Consider the following 9,484-nt stretch of genomic DNA (forward strand, 5'->3'; position numbering starts at 1 on the left):
TCCTCAGCTCACCAGGGGCCTACCGTTTTCTCTTTCCAGCTGAGCCCTCCTCCAGCAAACACATCAGTAGCGCTGCAGATCTCTGCTCCATCTGGGTTTGCACATTCATCCCTCCCCCGGTGCTGCGTGCCCAAACAGAAAACCCTTTACCTAAGGGATGCTGACTCAGAGCTGATATGCCGAACCTTCCTGAGGAGCCTGGGATCCTCTGGAGGTGATGCCATTCCCAGCAGTGAGAACAGAGTAACAGTCGGAGCGTGGTCTAAAAAAAAAAAAGTGGGGAGGGTGGGGAACAGTTGGGGGGAAGGGGAAGAGCTGGATTCATGGCTTTCAGCCTTTGCTTTAACCTGCCGCTCCATTCACGTGCCTGGACGCCCCAGACCTTCCGTTACAAGCAGTTACACCCTGCTCCCAAGGGGCCCATTCCCCTCCACACTGCAAGGGGTCTTGCTCCAGCATGGGAAGCAGAGTGGGCAGAGGTGCAGCAAGGTGCTTTCTGATGGCTGCTGGTTCCTTGGAGCATGAGCCAGCCTGGAGCCAGGGCCGGGAGCCAAAAACCACCCCCTCCCTGCATCAGGCCTATCTTTTTATTCTCCCCTTTGGATCTTGATGCCATGAATTACGGTTTTGGGGTTGGTTTGGTTGAATTATTTATTCTTTTTTTGCATGTGGTGGTTGGTCCTAGAGTTCTGTGCCATGTCAGGGGAGCATCAGCACCCACCCCTCTGGGAGGTCAGAGCCACACTGTGGGGAGCTTTCGCTGGCTGATGGAGCAAGATGCCATGTCCACTCCATCCTGATGTCCTCTTAGGCTGTCCCCCCTGTGCTCCTCTCCCCAAATCCTGTGCTGGCTTGGGCCAGGCAACAGACAATGAGATCTCACCGCCCTCTGCTTTCACAGTGAGGTCTCCACACAGGACCCGTTGCGATGGAGGTGACGGTGGTCGTGGTTCAGGCAGCCTTCGTTGCGGTGTACAATGAGAACGGGGAAGTAGAGGGCATCCTGGTAAGGAGGGGGGTCTTCCTCCTCCACAGTCACCTGGCTGGAGAGGCGTGTCTGCTCAGTGGGGCAGCTCTGCTCGTTCAGGCTCCCACTCCGGCTCTGCCAGAGGCAGCTGCGTCGTGAGCCATACAGGCGGCCCAGAGAAAAGCGGCTGCTGCTGAAGGGAATCCTGGGACTGCCATTGCAGATGCTCAGAGCACTGCGGGAGAAGATGGAGGAGCTGCTTATAGTCCTGTGGCATCGCTCGCAGTTCTGCCGGTAGCCCCCATACCGGCAAGCAGAGTAGCTGGTGCAGCCGGAGAGCCCCACCAAGTCCATCAGGACCGCTTCTGAATAGCTGGGCACCAGCTGCTGGTTGGATCGTATGTGCCACTCCAGCTCAGTGCTATCCACTGTGTTGACGCGGGGCATCCTCCGGCAGAAGGTGCGCTCCTCGGCCGGTGTCACTGCCACGTAGTCGAACCCAAAGAGTTTCTCCACGTGGTAATGGACATAGGAGGTGCGGTACTCATTTAGCACCCTCAGGGGCCAGGACAGGGTCAGCAGAGCTGCCACCCAGAAGACATAGTGAGATACATACCAAGGCAGGTTGTCTGGGTCGGAAAAGGCCACCATGTATTCCTTGAAGTCCACATTTTTGAGGTGCATCCCCTCCCTGGCCTCCATGTAGTCATCTAGGCCCTCATTCTCCGTGAAGAAGCGGGCCCGCTGGGTCAGATAGGAGTTCTCTGACTCCACATTGGCAAAGCTGAAACACTTGGTGAAGCGGAGCCGCGTGGCAGGGTAGCTCTCCAGGTCAATGAGGTCCTTGGAGATATCCTTAACTCCACAATTGGAATAATCAAATTCAGCCTCTGCCACGTGGGTGTTGACCCGCTCATGATACACTTGGGTGGTGGTGTAGGCATCCCCGTTGCGGTAGCGGGTAACCTGCCGGGTCCTGCGGACATAGTGGTAGCTGATGGCCTTCCACCAGATGCAGGGAGTCGCCTGCTGCATCCGCTGCACACGCTCGTGCACACTCTCCACGTCTACTTTGTATTGCAGCTCGTTGCGGGTGTAGCAGTGCCAGCACTCCACCAGGTACACCACGTAGAGCATCACCAGGAAAGCCAAGGGGATGTAGACGTAGCCGTTGGAACAGGGGCTGTCATGGTACATCATGGACTTGCCTTTGTAAGCGCTGTCAAAGGTCAGCCGGGTCACCTTGGTGACATGACACCATGTCATGGCTCCCATGCAGCCGTACATGAGGAGGGACAGCAGCAGGCATTTCCAGTGGGACTCTCGGCACAGAGACTTGCTGAGAGACTGCTTCACTGGCCGCTGCTGCTCCGGCGGACCGGGAAGAAGGGGAGAGAAAACAAGAGAGGAGTCAGTAGACTGCAGGAGCAGAGGGAAGGGAGAAGGCAGAAGGGTGCTATGGTAGCACCTATAGCTCTGTGGAGACAAAACAGCAGATGCCTGAGGCTCCCAGCCTCAGCGGGCAGGCCGGAGGCCGGGATCTCTCCCAGGATGACAATCACACAGTGCGGGCAACTGTCACCCCCACTTCCCTTCACGGTGCTCTGCCCCTCCTTAGGAGACATCCCAGCTGGATGTGAAGAAGAGTGACAGAGGACAACTCTGCCAGTCGCACCCTGAGCATTCCCATTTTTCAGGGGAGAGTAATCCCTACCACTGCCACATCCTGGGGAGGTCCAATGAAGCAGAATAAGACAGAGACTGTGGATCTCCCCCACATACCTCAGCTTCTGCACCCATCCCACCAGTGCAGGCAGCTCTAACTGATGGGTTGTCCCACCTGAACCCCTCCCCACAGCTCATCCCAGTGCACCTCTCACTGCTCACACATCAGTTGCTCCCCTCTTCCAAGTAACGAGCACCAGCAATATTCCAATGTCTCCCACCAGGGCAGCACAAGCTGCTTAGGGTGCCTGTAAGGTGGAGAAACAGACCTTCTGCAGCTGGGAATGTCTCTGTTTGGTAATGGCAATGGCAATTCCCACCACAACACTTGGCAGCCTAAGGGGCTCTGAAGTGCTTTTCAAGTATAAATCACAACAACGGGAAAGTACTTTTCCACAACTGAAATGCAGCCGCCTCTGGCAGGAGAGAAAGCAAATATGGAATAACATCCTAAAAAGCGTTCAGGCTGGAAGAGCATCCCACCAATCTGCAGCAGCAGGGAGGGCAAGAGGCCACTCATGGCTGCTAGCAAATGTCCCTGCTTGCACTGGGATTCAGCTGTGACAGCCCACACTTCCAGAAGAAAACTGCTCTCAGGTCTTTCATGGTGAGGAAAGGGCAGAACTTCAGAAACAGGACTTTTTAAAGGGACTGCATTGGTGCTTTTACCAGAGGAACAGTGCAGGGTTTCACACAGATCCATGAAAAAAACCCTGGTTAAGGAAACTTCTGTCACTCTGCAACACTCTGCAGTCTCAAGTATTGATCCACCTTGGTCTGTGAGACCTAACATTATCCCACCCAAAGAAAGATTCTTTGCTTTCTTACACTTCATCCATTAGTCTCCAAATGGGCAACCTGAGAGAGGGAGGCAAGAACCCTAGCACTGTGCAGATGCCATGAAACTCACTAAGAGGCTTCCAGCTTTGTTCTCCCTCCCCACCTGCACGGAGCACGGCTCTTGAGCTCACCTCTGCCATGGCAGGGGCTAATGCCAGCTGTAATGACACCACTCATGGCACTGAAGTCCAAGCCTGGCTCCATTCTTCTCCATTTCTGAGCACACTGGGCTGGACAGGTTTCTCACCCAGGGATCTCAAAGAGCTGAATGGGCTCACACTGCTAGAAAGCAGGAGGGGCACTTCCACTCTGGCATGAAAAGGAAAATTAAAGCAAAAACCAGAGATCACAAGACCACTGGCAGGTCTAGGGACAGATTTATACCTCTTCTTTCCTTTAAGAAATGTGTTGTGCTCTCCTGAAGAGTCCTTCAGTGCTGGCTCGGCCCCCTAGAGTCCCAGAGGCTTATCTTTCCTCCCTACACCTTGTCAAACCCTGGTCCACCCCATGCCAGTGGGTCTTCTGCCACTGCACTCAGCAGGGCTGGATCCAGCCCAAATCTCCAACAGAGGTTTCTCTCCCAGAAGCAGGGAGCTTCCCTGCCTGCCCACCCCAGCAGCCAGCCTGCACATCCAGAGGGACCACTGGTGGCAAGGGGCATGGTGGTACATCCCACTGGCAGTCCCAAGCATCAGCAGGACTGAGCTCCCCTCTCTGGAGTCACCGGCTGACAGCAAGAGCTGGAGACAGACACCGAGCCCAGGGCTGGCAGGTGGGGCAGTGCCAGCCTTCAGGCAACACGGAGAGGTGCAGGGTGGCTCTGCTCGGCAGCGCCAGCATGGACACATGTGCAGCCAAGTCTTCACATTGCAACCCAACACTGCAGCAGCCTCATGGTCATGGGACAAGAAGGGAACCCCAGGTAAGAGAAAAGGGAGTGAGGAGAGGAAGGGGGAGCCATTCAGGAGGCAGAGCCTCCTGAGCTGTGCCCTCCCTCCTGAGGTCCACACTGCAGTTACAAGAACCTGCTCAGATCCCTCTGTCTTTGCTCAGCTGCAGCATGACTCTCCCATGCTGGAATGCTGTACCACTACCCAGGCAGACGAAGGTTTCCTCTCCCACTGCTGCCTTCCACGTTGCAGATCTTCCCTGGCAGCAGCAGCACTGATTGTGAGGATCTAAGGGAGCTGCTCAGCCAAAGGAGGAGCATGGCGAGGGTCTGAACAGGAGCCTTGGGGAGATGCAAGGTACATACTAAACCCAGGGTGTCTGTGGGGTAAGAAGGCTGAGAAACAGCACCTTGTTCAGGAGGCAGATCTGCAAACAGAGCACAGGGAAAAAAGCAAAGCATCCAGCTCACTCATTTGCCAAGCTGGGGAATGGGCGTAAACAAAAAAGTCTTTGGAGATGTCTGCCTCAGAAAAGCAAATTTCACCTCCCAGTCACTCCCCAGACCTTCATATTCTGCACTGCCTGTGTCGCAGGAGAAGGGAGATGCTGGCTGTCACCCTGAGGAGATGCAGGCAAGCCCCACTGCGGTTACCTATCCAGGGCAGGGAGCACGATGCAGCCCAGGCTTGGTTCCAGGAACTGTGTTAGCAGGGCTCTAGTCCATGCATTAGTCTCCTCCTAGGACTACGCAGCATTTAGATACTGCAGAGCTTTTACAGGGTCACAGTAACCCCTGCTGTAAACTGTTTACAACCCAGTTTTGTCTTAGGCTTTTGAGGTAAAACACATACACCTCAGCAGCACTGGTGGGGTTTCCGAAAGCTGATCAAGTGCCTATGACGGGATACAACCACAGCAGAGACGGAGGAGGAGCCAGCTGCAGAGTCTAATCCCAGTAGGAACTGCAGCATCCCTGCTCCTCTCCCAGGCTGCAAAGGGCTCACAGGAGCAAACAACCAGCTCCACGGCTTCCCCCCGCAGAAGTAGCTGAAAAAGGTTGTCTCCTTGAGCTATTAACCAGCCTTGGATAAGTCCAGCATAGCAAACAAGCAGATGAAAAAGCTAGGGAAAGGGAAATCTGTCCCAGAACAGTGTCACTGGGAGGAGAGCAGTATCTGATATAAATGCCATCATCATCTGCCCACCGCAGTCTGATGGAATGAGGCAAAATACTTGCCCTACTTCACTGCAAACAGGGTTTCCCTCCATCACCAGGAGCCTCCCTCATGGCTCAGGCTCAAGCACTGGAGAACGATAAGCAAATCTGCTATTGCAGGTGCACAGAAACATCTCTGCAGTGCTATAGGGCAGAACTGGTCCGGCCAAGGCTTGGCTGACCCCTTTGGAGGATCCCAGTGTCTCAGTTCACCACACAGAACAGACAAGGCAACTCTTACCAGGCACCTGGGTGCTGACTGTAACACACGTTTGAAAAGGCAAGAGGTGGGCTGCTGCTACAGCCTCCCCTGCCTCGTACATGGCATTTGTCTCTGAGGTGTCTCCCTGACATTGTCCCTGAGATACACAGAGATGGAGTCCCATAGCTGACGTTGCTGCTCTGGGATGCATGGGGAGGGATGGAGGGAATGACTTACAACTAGCCGTGAAACAAAAGGAGATTCCCACAATGTACAGGGCAGAGGCAATAGAAAGTGGGGGGGGAGGGATCCTCTTCTAAAAAAAGCCTTGAGGAGACAAACATGCCCAGCACCCCAGTGGCTAAGCACATGGGCCAAAAAACCTTAATCACCCCTGCAACCTTGACCCTGCAACTTTGAACACTAAACAACTTCAGAAATCCTTCAAGTTCTTCAAGCTCCTCTCTGTAACAGTTCAGCCCTGGCCCCATCCACTGTCCCCCTCTTTAAAAAGTGTTTTCATGTCATCACCTCTCATCCTCTTACCTGTCTCTCCCTGCAAAGACCTGCCTTAAATCTCTGATTCACCTCCAGAGCTAAACTGTCACTTTACAAGACCCCCTGGGGTTCAGAGGGTTAGGCGTTCTAGAGACGGCCCTCTACAGGACTGAAAAAAACAATCAAAAAAGCCCCAGAGCAGCAGCCTGAAGGCCCAGGTAGCTCCTGAGTGCCAGTGGCAGCAGCTTGCAGGTGACTCCAGTGGGACTCTTGAGCATCAGTTTCCATGGCTCTTCCCTACCATTCACTTATGTCGTGCAAGAAATTAATAAGATCCCTTTGACTTCAAATCCCCAGAATAAGGGAGGCAGGGAAAATCCAGTCATTTCTAGGAATTGCCACTGTCTTCCAAGGCCCTGGACAGACATTGGCAACTCCTGGCCAGGATGGTCCAAGCAAACACCCACATCACACACCCTGTGCCTACAGCCCAGATTCAGGAGCTACCTGAGGTGGCTCAAGATGAGGCTGGCAGCATTGCCAGCTGCAGAGGAAAGAGGAAGGCTGAGCATCTAGGAGCCAGGGAACTCTGCCAGCAGTCAGATCCTGCAGCGATACCAAGTTCTCCATTTTACACAGGAGAGGAGGAGGACTGGTCCCTTCCATCAGATCCCACCTGAGCAGCAGGACAAGGACATTTTTTTGCTTGTTCTCAGGCTGAAGAGCTTTTCCCTTGGTATTCCCTACCCTCCAAGTATGCGTTGCTGATTGAAATTCAGCTAACCACCATTATGTGTATGTGTAGGCATGTAATGCCAAGAGGAAACATGGGCTCAGTCAGCTCTGGTCACTAGTTCTTGCTACTTGCCTTTCTGGGACCAAGAAGCACCTGAAGCCCTGCCTAGCTTCTAGACACAGCAACCTGAGATAGGTTAACACGAGGTACCTTCAAAGAGGACAGAGCACATTTCCCATTTTCCAATCCCCAGACATCTCCTCTGGCTCCCCACCTGCCCTGGCCAACAGACCCTGACATGTGGGATTCAGCCACACTACTGGGATGCTCAGCGATATTGGCACCAACAGTTGGTTCTGATGGAAATGAGGACATCACTACAGCCTGTCCTTCTCCCCTCCCAATATTTCTGAAGACAAGAGGATTGCCCTAGGTCAGTCCACGAATCCAGGTTCCCCTTCCCACTAAAGTGATTCATTGCATCACAAGACACCAGTAAGCACGGCACCATCAGGAGAGACTGCAGCTTTCTTGTCCTGCACCAGCTGCTTCATGCAAGTCTGTGACAGCTTCTGGCCACAGGAAGGATGCCCTTAGCCTAAAAAGTGCAGGTCATGGACTGTACCCCTTCTGCCTACTCTCATGGTGTAAGATTACACTGACACCCTAGTTGGCAGCCACAGTAGAGCAATCGAAGCCAAGACAATCTTCTTGTAATCCCTGCGAACAAGGGGACACCACAGGTGAGGGAAACTTACCTGGATGCCGCCCCTGTTACACTTATTTCATCCAAAGTGGCTCTTGAACTAGCATCTGAAAAGCCACTGTGCTGTCTTGAAAGTAGCACCAGCACTGGCAGAGCACTGGCAGTAAGAGACCATGTCACAGCATGGCACAACCATGTCCTCATGCTAAAATGGGACCTCATAGTTTAGCTACCTTGGTCAGGATCTGTTTGGAGAGCTGGGCTGAGGGCATCAGGAGTTGTTTAATGGAAGCAGGAAGAGAGGAACAGACACAGAGCAGAGTACACAGTATTTGTACAGCTTCCCAGTCCTTGAACTTCAGCATTCCTCTCCTGCAATTATTTATATCTAAATATAAGCTGTATATATAGAATAACAGTGCATGAACATGCATGTTCTGCCTAAGCCAAGGAGACAGAGAATACCAGGATTATGCAGTACTCACTAACTGCAGCTCCTCAGCAGCAGAGGACAAGTGATGCACCAGCTCCTGAGCACCCCACAAGCTGCCCTTTGAGCTGTGGTCTCACCAGAGAGGACAACCCACCACACCAGGAGAATGCTGTCCTTCCTACACTGCCCAGCTGACTTCCATGGGTCACCAGTCCCATGGCATAAGGTGCTTCTCACTAGTCGGTGCAGTTGCTTTCTCTCCTCTTGGGAATCCCAAGCTGCAAGCAGGATCTGTGGAGGCAGACAAAGGGGCTGGCACACCTGCCTACCGGTACTGCTCCCTAGGCACAGGGCACCCTGCTCTTGAGCACTTCTGGCATCTGCTGCCTGGACTCCAGAAAAGCCTCTCCAAAAAGGGAAGACTGCAGTACACGTGGAGGCAAAGCTGTGGTGGTACCTGGCCTGCCCCAGTCTGCACCTTCCACTCTCCTCAGCCAACCTCCAGCTGGGAGCAGCGACCAGCAACAGTCCCTGGCGCTGGATCCCCAAGCCCTCTCCCGTGCTATCCACCGCGTCTTCCCTCGCAGTGACCTAGGCAGCTGTGCCATCTCCTGGATGCCCCCAGAAGCCAGAGCGCAGCAAGGTGGGGGTCTCCGCTTCCATTCCTACCAGGCATAACAACCACTGCCCGTGGCAGTAAGACCTCTCTTCTGTGATTTTCTCCCTTCCTCCTCCACCCTGGCCACTCCGGCTCCGGCCCCCGCTGCGGGCGGCGTTGGCTGCTGCGTCCCTTCCAGCCCCGGCGGCTCCGCGGCGATCCCCAGGTGACAGGCGAGCGATGGAGAAGCGAAGCGCCAGGGCAGTCCACGGGCGGCGGGGACCGACGGGTGGGTTTCCTGGCCTACCCACCGCCCCCCCCCCGCCGGCCCGCACCGCAGCCCCGGGGCCGGAGCGGGGCGAGGGGCTCCCGGAGAGGGGGTCCGTACCTGTGCGGGCAAAGCCCGGCCCGGCCCGCGGCGGAGCGGTCAATGAACGCGCCATGCAAAGCGGGCGGGGAGAGAGGGTGGTTGGGGTCAGCCCCGGGCGGGGGGCGGCCGCTCTCCTCACCTCCTCTCGGGCCCCCTCCGCCTCCTCCTCCGGAGGCACCGGCGTGCTGCTGCCTCCCTCGCTGGCGGCGGCCGCCGAGGCCGGGGGGGACATGGCGGCGGGGGCGCCCCGCTGGCGGTGCCTGCGGGCTGGGCAGCCGCATTATCCCGCCCGCCGCCGGGCG

General features: G+C 55.2%; 1 protein-coding gene across 1 annotated transcript; it reads right to left on the minus strand.

The window, feature by feature from the left end:
• Positions 1-604: 604 nt before the first annotated feature.
• Positions 605-9,471, minus strand: TMEM151B (transmembrane protein 151B). Its single transcript, XM_027641352.1, has 2 exons — positions 9,322-9,471; positions 605-2,332 (listed from the first exon to the last, which is right to left on the minus strand). The coding sequence occupies exons 1-2, from the start codon at positions 9,412-9,414 to the stop codon at positions 896-898; spliced, it is 1,530 nt and encodes a 509-aa protein (XP_027497153.1). The 5' UTR covers positions 9,415-9,471; the 3' UTR covers positions 605-895.
• Between the last annotated feature and the right edge of the window lie 13 nt (positions 9,472-9,484).

Source organism: Corapipo altera, unplaced genomic scaffold, assembly GCF_003945725.1.
Source record: "Corapipo altera isolate COAL_440 unplaced genomic scaffold, ASM394572v1 48b, whole genome shotgun sequence".
Classification (NCBI taxonomy): Eukaryota; Metazoa; Chordata; class Aves; order Passeriformes; family Pipridae; genus Corapipo; species Corapipo altera.

Excerpts from the sequence above, each read along its gene's own strand:
- TMEM151B (XM_027641352.1), bottom strand. The coding sequence starts at position 9,414 with ATGTCCCCCCCGGCCTCGGCGGCCGCCGCCAGCGAGGGAGGCAGCAGC. Across the intron at positions 2,333-9,321 it reads CGGAGGGGGCCCGAGAGGAG|CAGCGGCCAGTGAAGCAGTC; the intron begins GTGAGGAGAGCG and ends CCGCCGGAGCAG.